The 23,974-nt window shown below is 32.5% G+C and overlaps 2 protein-coding genes across 2 annotated transcripts in view; both read right to left on the reverse strand.

The window, feature by feature from the left end:
- On the reverse strand, nt 1-23,840 carry LOC127724738 (ras-related protein Rab-21-like). Its single transcript, XM_052231834.1, has 6 exons — nt 23,534-23,840; nt 9,339-9,398; nt 7,950-8,057; nt 7,215-7,333; nt 5,647-5,735; nt 1-4,846 (listed from the first exon to the last, which is right to left on the reverse strand). The coding sequence occupies exons 1-6, from the start codon at nt 23,669-23,671 to the stop codon at nt 4,725-4,727; spliced, it is 636 nt and encodes a 211-aa protein (XP_052087794.1). The 5' UTR covers nt 23,672-23,840; the 3' UTR covers nt 1-4,724.
- The window catches only part of LOC127724703 (E3 ubiquitin-protein ligase parkin-like), a 558,693-nt gene continuing 554,321 nt past the window's right edge, over nt 19,603-23,974 (reverse strand). Inside the window, exon 12 of the mRNA XM_052231775.1 lies at nt 19,603-20,408. The gene's annotated coding sequence lies outside the window, so the exon portion shown is untranslated. The remainder of the gene's footprint in view (nt 20,409-23,974) is intronic.

Consider the following 23,974-nt stretch of genomic DNA (forward strand, 5'->3'; position numbering starts at 1 on the left):
TTTAAATTCAACTTTTATTTTCAATTTTCAGCTTCCAGTATGTACAATAAATATATTATCTCTCATACAATCCTACTGTCACATCCATGATAAGTGATAAATAATAAATTCACACCTTTACAATTACAATATCAGAATTTTTCATAACCAAAACAGTCAACAAGTTATCAGAAGAATTTTTGTCTCCTGTACACCTTTTGAAAAGAGGAATTGTCTGAGAAAGTTGATGAAAATAATGAGAAAATTTAAACATACAAAGAAATTTAAGATTTTTTTGTGATATAACTACATCATGTGATAATTGATTATCCTCACATTTCATAAATTTTAACACTTTAAAAAGTAAATCCTAGTTCGATATTATTCACCATAGATACTTGAGAGAAATTCATACAATTAATGTAAAAAATAGCATATCACAATACACTACAGTGGGCATGGCTCTACAATCAAGTCCAGTCATTGTGTTTATCATTTTAATCCATGCATTTTGTTAACATAACATTGAATTAACATATAGGATAGTTGGAATATGCAGCATGTATTGTATTGAATGATCTGTTTCTTGATAAAGACCCAAAACTTTAGTTTTCAGCTTACAGTGCAAGTACTTTAAACTGACTCTAACAGCTGTCTGGCTTTAAGCATAAGGACAGCATAGATTTTAAATATGTAATTGATTTGTATTAAATGTTTACATTTTCTTGGAAATTATTTTTCAGGCAAATCTTTTCAATGTGTAATAAGTTCACAAAGTTTAAATTTCCTCATTTGTAACCTGAACTACAAATTAAAGGTCAGCTAAGAATATAACTGGTACCCATATGCAAAATGTATAACCTGAATGGTTGATCTGCTTTTACAGATATCCTGATATCATCTAATTCATGACTGCCAATAATAACAACTAAATCCTATAATGGATTATAATAGATAATTAACACGCTAACATTGGTTTCAATGTAAGAAACAAGTCAACATGAAATCATTGAGATAATGTCTAAAAGTTTATCATCACTTACAAACTGGTCCTATAGGAACAACACAAAAAGATCTTCAAACTGAACTAAAAACAGGGATTTTTAAGGTAGAAATGAATCTTTAATATTACTGTTTAATACCTGATATTTAAAACAAAACTCAACAAAGGAGTAGGCCCGGTAAGACCCCTTTTTGGCCCCAAAATATAACATTTTTACAGAGTTGTTAAATTGTTAACTTTTACTTATTTTTTGGAAAGTAACATGCTTTTGTTACATAAATATGGGCTGTTTTTGGTGATACAATGGACATGCATCAGGTTCTAGCATCATTATTTCATGCAAAAATACTGATATCTTCACAATTTAAACATTTGTGCTAATTTTAAGACAGTTTTTGTCTAAAATGGAAGTGGCCGCACTTGTGCTCATTCTGAATATTTAAATATATGTTGTATTTAATGATAAAACATAATATATATAAATGTTGAGAGTGAACATGAATGCAGCCACTTCCATTTTAGACAAAAATCATCTGAAATGTGACGTTAAATGGTATATTTGATAGATTGTTCATATTTAAGCTTGCATTTGAGCGTTTTTTTTAATTACCAAGTCAGTCCAAATCTTTTACAATAACCAATTGAATCGAATGAAGTAGATATTTAAGTGTATAAAAAATGTGAAAAATCTTTCATCAGATGTACTTTGAATTTTTAGGCCGAAATTCGCCCTTATCTTCTCCTTTACTGTACTGATAAAACCTTGTATAACGTCTTAATATTGCAAATAGAGTACTATAACTGCATGTACTTTCTCATCTTCCTGCAGTATTAGCTGTAAACTTTTTTCTGTACATATGAAAGAAACTGATATAGAAATGAAACTGAATCTTAATACACCAATGAATAATTTAATGACTATAACTTTTTCGTATGCAATCTTCATTTACCATATATTTGAAAATTCTTTCATTACCAAAAACAACTCTATGAAATTTGCATTTTTACATACCACTTTAATATTCTTTGGTAAAACAGACAAATGACTAAAAATGTCAGTAAAAGGTGGTTCATATTTCCTGCAGACTATCAAATGATTGTTCTTGTCAAAGAGGTGAAGCTTATACTTTAGTATTATGTCAACTTTAACAGAGGTATAAAGGAAGGAATTGATTATGTTATTCAGTGGATGGGATATAGGCCTTATTTTTTATTAACATCTATGATTTTTTCCACTCTATCATCTATACTGAAGAACTTGTTTACTATTTAGCATGTCAACAGGCGTAAAGATAAGAGAAATAAACAAAAATGTGTCCATAGTACACGGATGCCCCACTCGCACTATCATTTTCTATGTTCAGTCGACCGTGAAATTGGGGTCAAAACTCTAATTTGGCATTAAAGTTAGAAAGATCATATCATAGGGAACATGTGTACTAAGTTTCAAGTTGATTGGACATCAACTTCATCAAAAACTTCCTTGACCAAAAACTTTAACCTGAACTGGGACAGACGGACGAACGAACAAACGGACGCACAGACCAAAAAACATAATGCCCTCTACTATCGTAGGTGGGGCATAAAAATAAAAACTATCACTACAGTATAGTACCTCATTGGTCCTTACAAACACGGTCAAACTTGGATGACTAGCATTGCAAGTTATGCAAGTTAAAGGTTGGCATTGTCTTGCAACAAGTTTGGACTGTATAAAATAAGTGGCAACAAATGTCAAAAAGATTCCACAACAATTTAATGATTTAACAATGCTGCATTTGTTTTTGTAATGAAGATGGATATAAAACAAAACGTAGAATAGACAAAAATTACATTTATATATAAAGCTTAAACAAATATAACATAAAACACAGCATTTAACAATTCTATTCTTCTATCTGTTAAATCATAAATTAAATATAATCCTATATATATATATATATATATATATATAGACAATAAATTCATTGGCAGAAAAAAAATCCTCAAAAAGTTGAAAATTAGTAAAAAAAAATAATCTTAGAAACTTTACAAGTGCCTGCTTTATTTGAAAACTCTCATAGTTTTAAACTCCTAAAATTTTTCACCAATTGATCAATTTGAAGAGATGAAACTGTGATTTGGAAAAAAAAATCAGGTGATTGGTATTATGAAAGGCAAAATCCTTTGGAAAAAGCACAGTAACATTAAACAGAAATAAATGTTCAGAGAAAAGTATTTTTCCTATTCCTATTTGTCAATGCTTAATTCTTATTTTCCTGTAATTTTAAGCAAGAAACTAAATAAAAATGTGCCTTTTCATTTAAGGAAAACAGTGGATATTAAAATCAAATCAAATATTATGAATTGTTTTAATGTGTTTTACTTTAACTTGTAATGCAATATGTATACAATTATAGCTCTGAATAAATAAACAGCATGTTTGTAAAGCAATTTTGTAAATACTTTGTTAATGACAGTTTCCTGGCAGTCAATTCTCAATTCATGCAAGGTGTAATTTACTCATTGTAAAAACATCTCTCATACACTCAAGCTCCTTTTTTTTTTTAATTAAGAGCTATTCCAGAACTTACTGCATTGAAGCTTAATACAAGTACACACACATGCACAACACTGTTTACATTCAAATGTTTACTATATTTGAAACACTATACATTAAAGATGAAGTCATGAAATTATGAAATAAACTAGAATAATATCTTTTTTTTATATTTCAAAATGAACAAACAATCACAATTTCCCAGAAAATTCTATGTTGCATGGATAAGGCTACATAAAAATTATGTTGGAGTAAATAATCGAAATTATGTTGGAGTAAATAATCGAAATTATGTTGGAGTAAATAATCGAAATTATGTTGGAGTAAATAATCAAAAAAAATTTCAGATATTTTGTCAAAACAATACTGAATCTTTAGAGTGACTTTTTGAGAGTCAAATCGTCAATTGTAATATAAATTATATGTGCATGATTTAAATATATTTCCTTCATCTTATTCTTAACTATATGTGACATATAAATGCTATTAAAGCAATTATGCTCCTGGTAAATTCAACTTCAAATGAGTATCTTTTATAAATGGCTACTGGATTTCCTGATGCGGTTTCCAAATGTTTTGCAGCTGTATTCCATTTTATTGATTTTTTTTCAAAAATATTAAAAAAAAATCCCCAATATTCCAACATGTACGCATTGTCAGAAAAAATCAATAATCTGTCAAGAAAGATTCAAAATTAACAATCCATTTCAATCATAAGATATTCTGTGAAAATACCTGCCGACCAGCCATTATTGAAAATACAAGTTCTACCATGGATTGCAATGTCATTTAAATGATGGAAATTCATATTTTTGAGAGAGAAAAAAATGACACACAACAAAGATCTAGCAATGTGTTTTATATTTTATAATTTTAGATAGTTATAAAGTTATAATGAGTTCTAAAATAATGATCATTTTACATAATACATTTTGATACAATCTAAGGATAAAACAGATTTTGTACACAGAATATTCAATAAAACCATATCTAAAAATATTTCCAGAGTTCCAATATAGATCACAGTTACATATATAAAGGTGTTTATAACGGTAGAAACGTTTTTTTAAATTTCAAAAAATATAAGCACTATTATGATCAACATATGTTGCTGAGAACCACCATACCACACAAGGTTACTTCTGGTTAAGACATTAACAAAAGAGGTCACCATTTTGATATTGCAGACGACACTATCACAAATTAACAACAACCACCACTACTTTGTTGTTGTGGCTGTTCATCGTCCACAACTATCACACTTTTACTTTTCGTCATTGTCCTATTATTTTTACCGCCATTTTCTGCTGATTTTTCTATCATACCTAAAACAGAAATTCAGAAACCTGCTTAATTGGCACATTTTGATTCTGTTAAATTTCCCAAATCATTCTATTACTCTCATGTTAATTCTTTTAGTTTTCTGAACGTGAATAAAGATAAAGAATCCGGAAGATATAGTCCATTGATTCTACATGAATTACCTAAAACATGTAAAAGTTTTGCAGTATTTCCTGTTTTCCTGGTCATAAGTGGTCAAACAGATTTTACCGATAGTTGATGCCAAAATAAATTTCCCATGCAGAGTGTATTATACTGTTTATTCCAAATTTGTTTTCCAGATCTATTGTGCAATCACTTATTGAGCAATTAATGAAATTATATTGTACATCCATTATCATGTTTGTTTCTATTAAAACTGATTAAACATGTTTTATAATGGTAATGTCCAGTTATATATAATCTGAAGTAGTCATCAACTTATAAGTTCTCAAATACAAATGACAAAGTAATTAAAAACAATTAAACATGCTACCATCATTTTGTGAACTCCCAAAAATAAAACCCTTCATATATCATGTATATCTATATTGATATTCCTGAATAAAACAAAATAGTCACAAAATTTCTATAATTTTTAGTGCTGTGAATTACTGTAGATAGCCAATATTACTTCTACCCATTACCATAATCCGTTCAGTGCTCACTATTCTCAAATCTCCACGATCAACTTTCCACAAAAGAATACCTAGAATACCTTAACAGATAAAGTGAATACCTTAACCATTGTTAACAGATAAAGTGAATACCTTAACCATTGTTAACAGATAAAGTGAATACCTACTTTTACTAAGATCTAAAAACATCTCATCAATTCCTTTACTTAGTTTTGCTGAAGTATGAAAGTGCTTTGCACCAACTGATTTAGCATATCTGTAAATAAAAGAAAGAAAGGAACTTGAAGTATTTGTTTTATGCTGATTCTCACAAGTTAAAAAGACTTAATTACATACATGACATATGAAAGCAAATGCATCAAGTTGTTCTGTAAGGTAATGCTAACCTACTATACCACCATTCAATTTCTTTGACTCTATTTTACATATATGTTTTCAGCAAACAGGAAGTAGAACATTGAAGGAACTGAAACCTTCACACAGTATGGCAGAACCAGATGACAAAGAAGCCACAAAGATGTAATACATGGCCATTATAAATGTGTACGAATACAGACAAACCTGTATTAAGCAGTCATTCTTTGGAAGTATCAAAAAAGACCGCTCAAGAGAGGTGACCTTTGAAATGGGGTTCCAAGAAATTCCGATTCCTACATCATCCGTTAACAGGATTGGGGTCAAATTGTTTTAGGATTTTCAATTGGTAGAGTTATCGTACTTGCGAGCAATGAAATAAAAAATGGTGGATCTAGGCGCTGTAAATTTGAAGAAGATGTCGAAATATGTTAATATTTGTGGGGAAATAATTCGCTGATACTGTTTTCAATGGAAACTGAAAAGAACGGAACAAGGCGAATTCAAAATTCACCTTCTATTGAGCGACCTCGGTTGCAAACGGGTTTCGATTTTCATTTTGACAACATGTATTTTTCGTCATGAAGATTTTTGGTAGTTTAAAACATTAAAATGACCGTTAAAAGTTGAAATGACGAATTCCTTCGAAAATAACGTGACTGCTGACCGTGTTAGACAAGTGATTGCTGAAATGAGTTAAATTATGTAGAGAAAACATTTGGGAGGGTCTGAAAGTGACCATTAGAGGCAGGTGACCGTTGAGGCAGGTTTGACTGTATATAAGTATTTTGTAAACAGGAAGTTGATATTAAATTTGAGGATGAAAAATAATAGAAATTTTCTGCAGGACAGAACACATTGACAGACAGTGGTAAAGATGTAAAACCCCTCCCTTGCGTGGGTACATCTAAATTTTTAAGAACTCTAGATCTAATAAAAGAAAATGCAAAAACTGTCATTACAATATATTTAAAATCACATTTACACGAATGAAAAGTACTGAGTAGCACTGAGTTTTCTTTATTCCTAAAGTTACAAAACCTTAAGTAAATATCACTCCACCAGTGTATGTATCTATGTAATACACAGACAGCTAATCTTCATATGAATAACAATAGCAAATGTAAACCCTTTGATGTCATCTTTGGTCTTCTGTTTTGTTGTGTTGCTGTCTCATTGAAGTATATCCCACTCTCCCTTAGTTTCCTGGATTACTGGACTGACACATATCCCACTCTCCCTTAGTTTCCTGGATTACTGGACTGACACATATCCCACTCTTCCTTAGTTTCCTGGATTACTGGACTGACACAACTAACAAAATGCTACATTAAGCTCAAATGCATTAAGATATATCGTTAACTGAATGAAAAATACTTACGATTCTGCATCTGATACTGCAACATGGCGATCTTTTTCTAAATCTATCTTATTACCAGCTATACATAAACTGATATCATTCCCTAACATCTTCCGCAATTCTTTAACCCAGTTCTTAACCTAGATTATAACAAAAATGCAATATATTACATGATATATAATTATGAAATTAAATAACATTAATCAATAAAGATATCATTTATTGTTAAAATGTGTACAAAAACAAATTATTCCACATTGGCTAGAGGTATATGGGGAGGATGAGAATCCCGCAACATTTTTGTGCCTGTCTCAAGTCCTCTAGCCTTTGGTAGTCTTGTGTGTTTTTTAAATTTTAGTTCCTTTGTATGTTTCAGAGTATAGTGCGGCACCCATTTTGCTGAATTAGTATAGATTATTGTTAAGGGGCCAGTTGAAGACCACCTTTTTGGTGCAGGATTTTCTCCCTGCATTGAAGACCCCTTGGTGACCTTGGGCTGTTTTCTGTTCTTTGGTTGGGTTGTTTTCTCTTTGACACATTCCCCATTTCCATTCTATCTCAAAATTTTAACATGTATGGAATTCTATTTTAAGGTCCAACCAAAATTGACATTTCTAAAACCATATTTCATGTGCCATAAAGGCAAATTATTAATCACCAAAAATTAGATTTATAACAAGGCAGCAAGATGCCTATATTCCTTTGAGCAAGCAAATAGTTACAGAATGACAATGAATGACAGGAATGTAAACAAACTTTTTGAAATGAGTCTTCATCTGTTATATCATAAACTAATATGGCACCATTGCTATCTCTGTAATATATAGGACCTAAGGCATGAAATCTCTCCTGTCCTGCTGTATCCTGAAAAGTAATCAGATTTGAAACTTGAGTAAAAATCAATCTGGAAATAATCATCTGATCAGCAATTTTAAATTATTACTTTTGCACTGATCATGCTGTTAATTAAATGATTGCTGGTAATTATATATATTCAGTTTATATTCTTGAATGAGACAATTAATCTAAACCTAGACCCCTAACAAGGAGGAGTTGAGCAAAAGAGAGGCTTTTACAATATATCAAATACTCATTTTTGATTATCTCCCCTTTAACATGTAGGACAGGGATTGTATTCCTTCATGCACATCCTTGAATAGTGTTGTACAACTATGTAAAGTTTCGTTAATATCTGTTTAGCTGTTTGGTAACATGACACATGGACAGACAGACAGGTAGTCAGAGTGATTCCTGTACACCCCCCTCCATACTTTGTTTGCGGGGGTTTAATGTGTTTGTCAAGAGTTCTTTCAAGTGAAACATAATTTTTGTCTGTAATTCTAGACTTATTGGTTAGAATTTCCTGTAACACTATATCATATTTTGTCTAAGAATTATACAATTAATGCATTGAAAAGTCAAGAGATGAATTTTATTTGTATGTGTAAATTCATATACCAGGTAGCCATCCAGTGAGATTATGTTTTCTAAGTAAAGAAATCAAAACAAGTAATTTTATCCTATCATTGATGATTTACTATAAGCTTGACAACTGTCAAACCAACAAGAATTTATGTGAGTTTGTACCCAGGTAAACTGCATGGGAAAGGCAGCAAGTCTGAAGAAACCTCAAATAAAACATAGTAAAGAAGGGACAAGTATATTACAGGATACAAACAAATAAATTAAAATAACCAATGACCTTAATAATTCTGAATGTCCAAATTTTATTACTGATATCAGTTAATTTTGATTTACATCTAATTTTAGTAATGACTAGTAAACATAAATTTGAACCAATTCAGGATTCTTTACGTACATTTGTTTTTAGGGCTATTCCATTAAAATGTATGTGGGAGGGTAGGAAGGGACTTTCAAAATATCCCTACAATCAAGAACCATTTTTCAGATAATTTTGCATAATGGTAATAGACGCATACTGAAAAAAGACCCATGACCCACATTCAATAATTAAACTTCCCTTCCTACCCTCCCAAATACATTTTAATGCAATAGCCCTTAATTGGCAGTGGTAATTAAATGTATCTAAAGTTAGCAGTTCTTTTTTGTTTGTAACAATAATGTATATTTTCATGTCTATGAACAATATAACATGTACAACTATGATATATTAGCAGAACTCACCCATATAGATAAATTAACTCTTTTTCCACCAATGTTTAACTTTTTGTTCAAGAAAGATGCCTAAAATTAAAATAAAATTCAATTTGTAGTTAAATTGTATTGATCTTCATTATAAATTTTCGGTCCAAATTGGAAAAAAAAGACTAAGAGTCCAATGACCGACATCTGATCCATCTACTTTATATTTTTAATTTACTATAAGACTCCAGTTAACATGAAAGCCAAGCATATTAAATAATGTCCAGGTATTGTTTTAACTATCCTGCACTTTTAATGCATACATGTATGAAGATACAATGAGTTCATATGTTTTATGTCTGCCATATTGGGTCACTTGCTTGCTGGTCAAAAATTTTCCAGCTGATAGAGGCTTATGCCCTGCATGCGCCAGTAATTCCTTTGAACGAAAGCAGGTTCTTCCAATCCGTATCAGGTGTAATTACTCTTTGTCTAATCCCCATGATTGTAATGATTTTTTAATAGCTTTGGTGGTTTTATTATGAAAGTAACAACTTCATACTGTAAACTAGTAAGCTTGGAATTACAAATGTAGTAAAAACACAGAGTGAATGTATGAATTGTATATCAAAAAAGCTCATTTCTTTTCACAGCTTGGCTACTTTGATCTCAGACTGTTTTGACCTTGCATTTCTATTTTCTAAACATTTGTTCAATCAAAAAAAATATTTTTTAATTTTGCACCTTATTTCAACACTTTTCCCTTTCTTTTATCAGCCAGGGTTCTCTCTTAGGACTTCGATTATTTTTTAACTTTTGATGTAAAATGATGTGTGCTCAGTTGATTTAACATTTGACAATCTTGATGCATATTTGGACTCACCAGTTTGAAAATAATGAATACAGACAGATTGTAATATCAGAGGCCTAATACCTGTTCGCGCTGGATCGGTTTGAATACATATTCATCTGACCTTCAGTTTAACCCTCGGTTGGAGATGGGTTATGTATGTGTTAAGCAGGTTCAGTTATTATAAAGGATTAAATTTACATATTATTTTTTATCAATAGCATGAAATCAGACCTACTTGTAGAGAAATAGGTGTTAAAAAATTGCTTGTGCATGTCTGCAGTGTATTTATGTTTATATCAAGTCGTTTGACAATCAGCATTCTTTGAAGTCATCTTGTGGCTAATAAGATGGCATCTAGTCCAAACTACATACAAATTATTGATCCACAGGATTTTTTAATAGCGCTGTGGTAAGCGCGCGATATTAGATTGATTCACCATTCGCATTTGCAATGAGATGTTACATTCATTTATAACTGTGCATGCCATGTTTGTTATATTATATTAAAAAGACAAAGACCTTCATTTTTATAAATATGCATTAACAGAAATGGAAATAAGTTACATTTTTATTATTTAGCTTTAAAAATAAAAATACCTAGATAATTTCATTTCATTACCATCACTCCCCACCTTTTTTTTTAGGAGTAAATATGTAAAATGTAGCACAGTAAGTATATCTTTTTTTTTCTCACATCTAGTTGTTTGGCTTAAAAACTAGTTATGTATTTCATTTACAACTTCATAATTAACTGACACATATTTCAAGAAAGTTTTCAACATGTTCAATGACCAAATTGGACTTTTTTCATTGACTTTTATTTACATCTTTCAAATTACAATTTCGCAATAAAAATCAGTATATTATTTAATATCAAAGGAAGAAATGGAATTACCTTTTCCATAAGTACTGAAATGTTATTAAAGACATGTTTAAATAAAATGCTCCGCAGGGTGCAGCTTGATACGACCGCAGAGGTCGAACCCTGAACAGTTGGGGCAAGTATGGACATAACATTCAAGCTTGATACAGCTCTGAATTTGGATTGTGATTAAATATTTGACACAGCATAGGTTTCTGACACAGAATGAATGTGGTCTAAGAACTTAAAAATTTTAAATTGGACATTCACCTATTATGATCCAATATCCAAAATCTAAATACATGGTAAGATTCAGCATATCAAAGAACCCCAAGAATTCAATTTTTGATGAAATCAAACAAAGTTTAATTTTGGACCCTTTGGACCTCAATGTGGACAAAGTTGATAACGTGGCCCAAAAATCAAAAATCTAAATACATGGTTAGATTCAGCATATCAAAGAACCCCATATATTCAATTTTTGTTGAAATCAAACAAAGTTTAATTTTGGACCCCTATTTGGACCAACTTGAAAACTGGGCCCATAATCAAAAATCTAAATACATGTTTAGATTCAGCATATCAAAGAACCCTAAGAATTCAATTTTTGTTAAAATCAAACTTAGTTTAATTTTGGACCCTTTGGACCTTAATGTAAACCAATTTGAAAACGGAACCAAAAATTAAGAATCTAAATACACGGTTAGATTCGGCATATCAAAGAACCCCAATAATTCAATTTTTGATGAAATCAAACAAAGTTTAATTTTGGACCCTTTGGACCTCAATGTGGACCAATTTAAAAACGGGACCCAAAATCTAAAAACTTAATACACGGTTAGATTCAGCATATTAAAGAACCCCAAGAATTCAAGAATAAAACCCCATTGAAATTGGTCAAGAAATAAGCAATTTATACGAAGTATCTTCTTTTGCACAATACTGTGCAATTGAATATTTCTTGCTATTGCGCAATACTGCACAATTGACAATTTCTTGCTATTGCGCAATATTGTGCTATTGGATATTTCTTGCTATTGCCCAATACTGTGCAAGTGAAGATTTCTTGCTATTGCGCAATACTGTGCAATTGAAGATTTCTTGCTATTGTGCAATACTGTGCAATTGAAAATTTCTTGCTATTGCACAATACTTATTATATAATAATTTACACATCCTGTTTGGTGTGTATCTCCTACCATATCATTATTATTTGCTTTTAAATATAAATCAGAAATAACCAACTTAAAATGGAAAATTTTAAAAGAAAAAAAAAAGGAAAAAAAGAAAAAAAGAAACCTCCTCCCCAAATTTTTTTGAACCCCCTTATGATTCTTCACCCCCAAACTCAATCCAAGCCTTCCCTTTGTGGTATGGTACCTTGCAGTACAATTTCAGAGAGATCCAAACACTTACACACAAGTTATTGTCTGGAAACTAGAAAAATGTGTTTTTTGGCCCCCAATTCCTAAACGTTTCGGGCAATTACCCCCAAACTCAATTCCAGCTTTCCCTTTGTGATATGGAACCTTGTAGTACAATTTCAGAAATATCCAAACACTTACACACAAGTTATTGTCATGAAACTAGAAAAATGCTTGTTTTTTGCCCCTTTTTTGGCCCCTAATTCCTAATATTTTGAGGCAATTACCCCCAAAATCAATCCCAGCATTCTCTGTGTGATATGGAACCTTGTGGTACAATTTCAGAGAGATCCATACACTTGAACACAAGTTATTGTCTGGAAACTAGAAAAATGTGTTTTTTGGCCCCATTTTGGCCCCTTATTCCTAAACGTTTCGGGCAATTACCCCCAAACTCAATTCCAGCTTTCCCTTTGTGATATGGAACCTTGTAGTACAATTTCAGAAAGATCCATACACTTTCACACAAGTTATTGTCATGAAACTAGAAAAATGCTTGTTTTTTGCCCCTTTTTTGGCCCCTAATTCCTAATATTTTGAGGCAATTACCCCCAAAATCAATCCCAGCATTCCCTTTGTGATATGGAACCTTGTGGTACAATGTCAGAGAGATCCATACACTAACACACAAGTTATGTCTGGAAGTTATAAAAATGCTTATTTTTGGCCCCTTTTTGGCCCCTAATTCCTTAACTGTTGGTACCATAACCCCCAAAATCAATCCCAACCTTCCTTTTGTGGTATTGAATCTTATGGTAAAATTTCATAGAGATCCATTCACTTTAACTAAAGTAAGAGTGCGAAAACCAATGTGTCTTCGGACGACGACGACAATGCCAACGTCATACCAATAAAATTTAAAAAAAATTTATTTTTTATTATTAAAGGTGGGTTATCAAAAAATAAAATGCATCGCTGAGCGCAGCCTGATACGACTGCAGAGGTCTAACCCTGAACAGTTGGGGCAAATTTGGACATAATTTTCAAGCTTGATACTGTCTGAATTTGGATTGTGATCAAATTTTTGACATAATCATGATAATATAGGTTTCTGACACAAAACAAATGTGGTCAAAGATCTTAAAAATTTATTGCGCAATACTGTGCATTCGAAGATTTCTTCATGAAACTTTTAAAAAAAAATTTTAATTTGAAAAGTTTTGAAAAAAAAAATGAACCCCTTAAAAAAGTAGGGAAAAAAAAAATCCTCCGGGGTGAGTCCCCCCAAACTTTTTGACCACCCCCCTCCTTGGAGCAATTACCCCTAAACTCTATCCCGGCCTTCCCTTTGTAGTACAATTTTAGAGAGATCCATACACTTTCACACAAGTTATTGTCTGGAAACTACAAAAATGCTTGTTTTTGGCCCCTTTTTTGCCCCCGATTCCTGCATGTTTGGGGCAATTACCCCCAAACTCAATCCCAGCCTTTCCGTTGTTATATGGAACCTTGTGGTACAATGTCAGAGAGATCCATACACTAACACAGAAGTTATTGTCCAGAAACTACAAAAATGCTTGTTTTTGGCCCCTAATTCCTAAACTGTTGGTACCATAACCCCCAAAATCAATCCCAACCTTCCTTTTGTGGTATTGAACCTTCTTGTAAAATTTCAAAGAGATCCATTCACTTAAACTGAAGTTATTGTCCGAAAACTATATGTGTCTTCGGACGACGACGACATCATAGCAGTATACGAACCCAAAAAAATGTTTGCGGTCGTATAAAAATTATATTTGCCATTTAAAACATTACTACATATAGCTAGCACCTTAAAGGTTGTGTTTGATAACTTTAAAAATATTTGAATTGCCACCAGAAATATTTGACAAGATTTGACAATACTGGTTTTAGTATGTCATGTATGTTATCCCTCCAAAATTGTCTCCCTTACACAACTTCCTGTTGGTGTTTATGGTTACAAGAGCGCAATTATTTTGTAATGTATTTTCCATAGGGTACCAGTGGTGTTCCGTATTTTTTTTCTCGAAGACTACACAAACTAGGGAAAAACTGGTAGCAGTTCCTGTTACTCGAAATGCCAGTGTTGCATTACAACCAAAAAAATATATATGGTCATGCGGCAAAAATTGACTTAAAATGCAGTTGAAAAAGGTCGTCTATTTTTTTCGCTTAATGAAAAAGGCATATTTTAAATGGCCCCGACGTGCAGAAATGGAAGATATTTTCTATACTTTGCAAAATGTGAATTTGATTTTCTGGATTTTTTAAACCTAATTGGATAAGCTTTCGATTAAAAGTAATTCTAATTCTGTATCATCCAATCAGAAGCCGTACAGGATTCTATTCCGAGTACCATCTTGGGGTAAAAAACTTGCCGGTAAAATGTAGACAAATAATTGCGCTCTTGTAACCTTTACAGTAATGCAAAAAATGTTCTAAAATAAAGGCCCGGGCCAAATGAAGCGCTAGCGTCTTTATAGCTCATATCACATCTTCAAAACATTATCTGATCACTCTCTGAATTTGGAGAATTATTAATTGCCCGTCGATCAGGCCAAAAATTTGAACTGATTTTTTTACCAAATACGGTACTGTTCAAAAAGACAAGAAGATAATGTTTATTTACTGCCCTAATTTTTCATAGGTCATCCAGCACTGATCATATTGCCGACAAAAACCGTTCTGATATGGAAAAGCTACATAGAATTTTGAAGAATGGCTTTAAATGAAATCATTTCTTGAAAAAATACGTTTTTGAAACAGACTATAGTTTTTCCAAATTTCGAATATATGATAACATTACTACTTTGGCAAGAAAAACTATTCTTGAACTACAATATTCAATGCCAAGATTAATTTTTCTACTTTGCAATTTAACTAATTGTTGGTGTTTGGTTAGGGGCACTTTTTGCCTATTTTCACCAAATTTGCTTTTTGCTAGAATAGCAACTGAGTCACGATCATAATGTTTAATAAAATGCTCCGCCGGCGCAGCTTGATACGACTGCAGAGGTCAAACCCTGAACAGTTGGGGCAAGTATGGACACAACATTCAAGCTTGATACATCTCTGAATTTGGATTGTGATTAAATATTTGACACAGCATAGGTTTCTGACACAGAATGAATGTGGTCTAAGAACTTGAAAATTTTAAATTGGACATTCACCTATTATGGTCCAATATCCAAAATCTAAATACATGGTTAGATTCAGCATATCAAAGAACCCCAAGAATTCAATTTTTGATGAAATCAAAAAAGTTTAATTTTGGACCCTTTTGACCTCAATGTGGACAAAGTTGATAACGGGGCCCAAAAATCAAAACTCTAAATACATGGTTAGATTCAGCATATCAAAGAACCCCATATATTCAATTTTTGTTGAAATCAAACAAAGTTTAATTTTGGACCCCGATTTGGACCAACTTGAAAACTGGGCCCATAATCAAAAATCTAAATACATGTTTAGATTCAGCATATCAAAGAACCCTAAGAATTCAATTTTTGTTAAAATCAAACTTAGTTTAATTTTGGACCCTTTGGACCTTAGTGTAGACCAATTTGAAAACGGAACCAAAAATTAAGAATCTAAATACACGGTTAGATTCGGCATATCAAAGAACCCCAATAATTCAATTTTTGATGAAATCAAACAAAGTTTAATTTTGGACCCTTTGGACCTCAATGTGGACCAATTTAAAAACAGGGCCCAAAATCCAAAAACTTAATACACGGTTAGATTCAGCATATTAAAGAACCCCAAGAATTCAAGAATAAAACCCCATTGAAATTGGTCAAGAAATAAGCATTTTATACGAAGTATCTTCTTTTGCACAATACTGTGCAATTGAATATTTCTTGCTATTGCGCAATACTGCACAATTGACAATTTCTTGCTATTGCGCAATATTGTGCTATTGGATATTTCTTGCTATTGCGCAATACTGTGCAATTGAAGATTTCTTGCTATTGCGCAATACTGTGCAATTGAAGATTTCTTGCTTTTGTGCAATACTGTGCAATTGAAAATTTCTTGCTATTGCACAATACTTATTATATAATAATTTACACATCCTGTTTGGTGTGTATCTCCTACCATATCATTATTATTTGCTTTTAAATATAAATCAGAAATAACCAACTTAAAGTGGAAAATTTTAAAAGAAAAAAAAGGAAAAAAAGAAAAAAAAAGGAAAAACAAAAAATCCCCCCCCCCTAATTTTCTGAACCCCCTTATGATTCATCACCCCCAAACTCAATCCCAGCCTTCCCTTTGTGGTATGGTACCTTGCAGTACAATTTCAGAGAGATCCATACACTTGCACACAAGTTATTGTCTGGAAACTAGAAAAATGTGTTTTTTGGCCCCTTTTTGGCCCTAAATTCCTAAACAATTAGGGCAATTACCCCCAAACTCAAACCCAGCTTTCCCTTTGTGATATGGAACCTTGTACAATATCAGAAAGATCCATACACTTGCACACAAGTTATTGTCCTGAAACTAGAAAAATGCTTGTTTTTTGCCCCTTTTTGGCCCCTAAATTCCAAAAATATTGAGGCAATTACCCCCATCATCAATCCCAGCCTTCCCTTTGTGGTATGGTACCTTGCAGTACAATTTCAGAGAGATCCATACACTTGAACACAAGTTATTGTCTGGAAACTAGAATCAAAGAGCTGAAAGCTCTGAGGAAAAATGACGCCACTGTCTCTAATATTGAGATATTTTTTATGCAAGTCTTGATTTTCACATGTCGTAATAAGTTTAACATTGCAACATGTCTCGTAAGCATATAATTGATATTCGTATATGTGTCTGTTTTTTCAGTACAAATGAATAGGTCAAGACTACCTGAATGATCTACAGTATCCAATTACTACTGGCTGTTTTTTTGTATAAATAAATAGGTCAAGACTACCGGAATGATCTACAATATCCAATGACTACTGGCTGTTCTTTTGTACTAATAAAAAGGTCAAGACTATTTGAATGATCTACAATATCCAATGAGTACTGGCTGTTCTTTTGTACATATAAATAAAGACTACCTGAATGATCTAAAGTATTCTAAGTAATGTGATTTTTTTCTTGCAATCACATTTTTCTAAATCAAGAATATAGACTACTAGTATCCTTTTCAAACCAAATGATTATGAAGAGCTCTTATACCCCACATACTCATTAGATAAGTTACTAGTGACCTAGTTATTTCTGTTACTTGAAGCAAATTATATTTCTGTATATTTAGACAATAGTATAATATTGTTTTACTAGTTTTATTTCACCTTGAAGATTAGACAAATAGGGATACTCCTTCGATTTTTTATTTCATGTCAGTCAGGTCGCTTTATATGAAACTTGAAACCACTTCTCTGCCATATTGTTATTTTATAACAACTCTGCCCTTGACCATGTTGACCCATGTAATTGATATTCATTCTTTAACCATATATCATGGTCAGTTAGTTTTTGATTTTGCACTCCCACACCACCTTTCATATCTTTCAGGTCAAATGTCTGTCTACATTTAAGTTGATAACATTGAACAATCATAGTATTAAACACAATTTCAATATTGATAATGCTGTTCTCGTTGGTCGCCATATATTCAACTTGGGTAGCATTCCAGTTATTGAAATTTGTGTCAGATTAGAACAATGATCTAGATCTTTAGGAATGGATCTTATAATTTAATATGGAGCCATAGTATGGGACCCCTACATGGTAACAAAAAAATACAAGCTTGAAAGGATACAATGTCAAGAGGCAAAATCTATCACCAGAGATTACAAGTCAAAAGAGGATGGACGGGATACGTCTCTAAAATGCTTGCTGAACTGGAACTACAGCAAGATCTCCAGACAAGACGAACAAAGCGTTGAAGCCAGAAGTTAATATTTATGTAAAAAGTAGTTGAGGGGCTGATTCCCGCTATTGAACCATACTGTCATTCTATAATATCATTGCGTAAGTATTTCTGTATTGGCCTTGTTATTGGTCCATGTCTTGTGTTTATTGGTCTGAGGCGAAGCGGAAGGCCAATACTGCTTGCCGAGGACCAATAATAAGGCCAATACAGAAATACACGTAATAGTATCTTTATTAATTAACTACAGTGTTACAATATTTTTTTTTATTTCATTTCACAAGAGATAAACATTTTTACCTTGAAGTGGAACTATCCAAAGCACAGTTTCCTTTTATAAGATGCAATATCTAATGATTCGGTGCCGTTTGACTGCTGGCCGAGAACCAATAATAAGGCCAATACAGAAATACACGTAATAGTATCTTTATTAATTAACTACAGTGTTACAATATTTTTTTTATTTCATTTCACAAGAGATAAACATTTTTACCTTGAAGTGGAACTATCCAAATCTCAGTTTCTTTTTATAAAAATATAAGATGCAATATCTAATGATTCGGTGCCGTTTGAAGTATCTTCAGCCTTTTCTCATCTGATGAATTTTTCTACCCTTTCCAGTCACTATAAAGTGTTACAACTTTAATTTAGACACAACACATAAATAGTAATTGGAAAGATACTGCCATTGCATGTGTTATGCAAATATTTAAAAAAAAAATAATGTAAGAGTTGAAATTGATACAACTATCCATAAGCCAATTGACCAAAGAACGAAAATTTGCACAATTACAGAATCCATATGCCTGGTTCGGGTTTAAAAATAAACGACCGTTTAAATACAAAACATGAGAATTAAGCGACAGTAAACAGTAAAAATCGATTTGTACCATCGACATGATGAAATTATGAGGTCGTCAAGAAATGAACTTTGTGATAATTTACTCGTTCCCCAAACCTGAAATAATCCCATCGTCTACTTTCAAAATGCTTTTTAAATGAATGGGACCGTCTTTAACCGAAAATATATGCCATACTGAACGTTTCAGCTTGTTTATGGTGAGTAAACCTGCGTCTTACAAACAACTGTTTCTTTCAGTTTGAGTTTATTGTGACTTACGATCTAAAAACTAGAGACGTTCCGAAATCCTGTTTTGTAAACAAAGATTCATACGCACCGCGTGGGTATAACCGTATTACTAATTTCCGATTTTTAAAATCTTCGTAAATCTGGATAAAGACCAGTTTCTATCCAATGGATATCAAAATGATTCCGATTTTCACCTTTTTAAATGATTGTAAAGTTGAAATGGCATGAAAGGCTGACATTATTTAGGAGAAGTATTTTGTCTAGCGGTTGCTGATCATTGGAGGGTAAAAAGTCCAACACCATAACAAAACGGATCTATTTATCATGTATACATACCGATTGCTTACGATTGTAAGACATGTGCATAAAAGTGAAAGCTCGAATAAATATGAAAAATATAACAAAGGGATAGCTCCAAATACCATTTAATAACAAAAAACATATGGACAGGTCAAGATATCTTTTTGGTAAATAAAATAAAGTATGTACACTGGTCCCGTCCGACTACAACACTTTGTTCGAGTGTAGCGTAATACAAGCAGATTCCAGTTAGTATGTAAAATAGTAAATATGAAACCGAGTGCGGTAGGCGGAGGCAATAATCGACTTCCGTTAGTTCTGGTCAATGGTATCGGAAACATGCCGCTGATAGCGTCATTTTCCAAAAATGCTTATTTTTGGCCCCCAATTCCTAAACGTTTCAGCAATTACCCCCAAACTTAATTCCAGCTTTTCCTTTGTGATATGGAACATTGTAGTTCAATTTCAGAAAGATCCATGCACTTACACACAAGTTATTGTCATGAAACTAGAAAAATGCTTGTTTTTTTGCCCCTTTTTGGGCCCCTTATTCCTAATATTTTGAGGCAATTACCCCCAAAATCAATCCCAGCATTCCTTTTGTGATATGGAACCTTGTGGTACAATGTCAGAGAGATCCATACACTAACACACAAGTTATGTCTGGAAGTTACAAAAATGCTTATTTTTGGCCCCTTTTTGGCCCCTAATTCCTTTACTGTTGGTACCATAACCCCCAAAATCAATCCCAACCTTCCTTTTGTGGTATTGAACCTTGTGGTAAAATTTCAAAGAGATCCATTCACTTAAACTAAAGTTAGAGTGCGAAAACCAATGTGTCTTCGGACGACGCCGGACGACGCCAACGTCATACCAATATACCACCACAAAAATTTTTTTTGCGGTCGTATAAAAATATATATGGTCATGTGGCAAAAATTGACATAAAATGCATTTGAAAAAGGTTGTCTATTTTTTTCGCTTAATGAAAAAGGCATATTTTAAATGGCCCCGACGTGCAGAAATGGAAGATATTTTCTATACTTTGCAAAATGTGAATTTGATTTTCTGGATTTTTTAAACCTAATTGGATAAGCTTTCGATTAAAAGTAATTCTAATTCTGTATCATCCAATCAGAAGCCGTACAGGATTCTATTCCCAGTACCATCTTGGGGTAAAAAACTTTCCGGTAAAATGTAAACAAATAATTGCGCTCTTGTAACCTTATACTTTGACTAAATGGCTGTTTCTATGAATCATTAAATGCTATCTTACATCCAAGCAATCCTCAGTTAATATTGATTTAAAAATGAAATTTAATTTATATTTATTGAAAATTGGATGGCAAAACTCGATATTTTATTTTTATTTTCGCGATATTTTCTTTTGTCTTGTCCCTATTTGATTTTGAAAATAGCGATGCAAGGACTATTAATCGTAAAATACGGGCTTGAAATGAATCCCTGGACAATTGGAATGTTTCCCCTAATGAGATGCAGGTTCAACAGTTAAGTTGTTAACACGAAACTGTTAAAATAATCGTAGATGATACAAAAAATGGACAAGACCATGTCGTCAGAGAAAGGGTAAAACTTTCCTCAAATACTTTGGGAATGATTTATCGAGCACTATCCATCCCTTTCATAAAGTTTCTGCATTGGTTTATTCTTAAAAGTGAACAATTCGAGAAAGAAATAGGTCATTTTGACAATTAAAGTTTCTGCCAATGACGCCATTTTGCAGGGCCTAATCTAGGATTTTGGAGAGGGAGAAGTGACTTCTCCTTCCATGAGAGAGAAGGGAGAAGTGGTCAATTTCTTGAAGTGAGATTCCATTACCGTTTCGGTTGCATAGTGTTCTCGTGCTTATCACTAAGGAAATTGTTTTATATGCAATAAAAAATATACTTGCAGTTTTTTCATGTTATTGTACAAAAGGTATAAATAAAAAGTTCTTAAAAAAAAGGTTTAGACAATATAGTTGTTATTTATTCATTGATACCATTTGTACTGTCAACTTGAATTTAAGTTTAAATAAAATGTGTTGCTTGCATTGGGACATGAGGGAGTAGCCTAGTAATATTATGATGCATTAAATTCATGTGCATCTGCCTAAATTTATTTTTAAATGTCCAGAAAAATATGACTCCCAGTTTTCCTGGTGAAATACATGACTGGGAATTTAATTTATATCACCACTTGTCATTATTTTGTAAAACATTATTGAATGTCCAGGACATCATGTTACATGTAGTTGTAAATTGAGATTCTCGTTAAAGATTGTAAGCCTATAAACGAAAATATCTGTCAATCACATATTAATTAACCGATAAAGGGCTAATTTCTATCATTTTTTAAAGATATCTTCCCTATCTGCTTATAATCAACGAAATGGTCGTGAAAAAAAATCCACTGCTGATCACAGCTGGTCGAGTGTCGTACGTTTGCCACATTATCCATCAGCTGTCTTTCTACCTTTAATCTTTTCAATTTTTATTCAATGAATACAATAAATCTACCGTTAATTCCCACCCTTATCTTACCGAATAGTACAATTTGATCGACTCGTAATAAATAAAAATAAAACAAATCAGCTGAGTGATTACACAACATCCTCAGATAAAAATCATCGTAAAATGATAACTTTAACAGAAGGTCAGTTTTCTGTTTGAATAGTTTTGAATGTTATATCCGAGGATGTTCAAAGTCGCCGTTGTATTCATTTAATTTGATCGTCGACAGTAATAGTCCTGGGTCGTTTTGAAAATCTCGATTTTCCTTGTCAGTCGCCATTTTTTTTACCTGGGAGACTTGTAATTCACAAGTTGTCTCCCTTTTACCGATTTTCATAGCGATTTGACATTGCCATGCAGTCAGTCGGCTGGCGAGATTTAGCGATTTTCAAAATTCTTTGGCGACTTAAATCGTCATTTCGCCGGCAAGATCATGGCCTGCATTTTGTTCTTTCATTGAACTGGCTTCCCTCCGATATTTGACTCCGTTAGGTGAATAAACGATCTCAGAAAAATCAACCAGTCGATCACGTGATCGAAATTGTACAGATGAACACTGGAATTTGAAAATAGAAAAACAATAGCGCTGATATTTGATTGGATACCGCTATGGTCTGCCCAATAGCACAGCGCTGAATACCGCAGCGCTAAAACGACCTGGGAAGAACACTTAAGTGTTTATAATTGTGGAAATAGTTTAAGTATGCTAGAAATAATATATGGGAATTTGCGTTTAATCTGTGAACATGAATTTGACAGCTATATGTAATACCCGTTTAATCATTAGATAATTACAATCATTAGTAATAAAAACTTATTTTAAATAATAACAATTGTACCAACGAAGCCAATCATTGCTTGAAAACAAAAAAAAATATTTGAAATTATCTTTTCCCATGAATTTTGAGCATGTTGAGAAATATGCATTTTCTTTTACCATGTTTACATTTACCAAAAAAAACATCTATAAGCATGATAAGTACAAAAACCAATATACAAGATATAATACTTTTTTTTTTAAATATGGAGAACCAACCCATGGTGAACGTACTACAAAAACCCAGGGCGAACATGTATTAATTATGGTCGACAGACCTGATACCATCTATTATATCATTAGTTACACGATTATACAACACAATAAACAAAATCAATAATTAGGGTGAGCAGATCTGACGCGAATTAGGTAAGTGGGCAGACAGGTATTTGGGCAATGCCAATGTGTCGTGAAGTGAGCCTTGGCGAACGGACTTAGATGCAAAATTTATTACTAATGCTTGGTAGACAATGAATCATAGAAGGGTAATGCTACACAGCAACCATACATACAAACTATATAATTATACATGCTACAAATTTATGTACCTGAAGTGTAGTTAAATGTTTATCATTAAATTTGTTCTCAACGTAGCGTAAAACAAGAGACGTTTTTCCAACACATCCTTCACCAAGAAGGACAACTTTGAATGAATTACGTCCACCTCCGGCGTTAACGCCAGCCATAATGCGTTCCGATTAACAGTATGTAGTCAGTTTTAGTATTTCTATGTCATGAATAGGTTAAAAGGTGTAGCATAAAAGTGTAGCCAATGTTTCCCCTTCTTTTCGACGTTGTTTAATACAGCAACATGGCGTTTCTAAATTTTACGTCATGGTGGGAGGTCACGAGGAAGTTCCGCTAAGACCCTTACATCATAGACAAATGTAAACATATCCATTTTCCCGTACTTTGATCACTTTCAAGTTTAAAAATGAAACAGTAACATGACTTTTATTTAAATAAATAGCTTAAAGAACAATGCAATA

The sequence above is a fragment of the Mytilus californianus genome, unplaced genomic scaffold, assembly GCF_021869535.1.
Source record: "Mytilus californianus isolate M0D057914Y unplaced genomic scaffold, xbMytCali1.0.p SCAF_14, whole genome shotgun sequence".
NCBI classification, from domain to species: domain Eukaryota; kingdom Metazoa; phylum Mollusca; class Bivalvia; order Mytilida; family Mytilidae; genus Mytilus; species Mytilus californianus.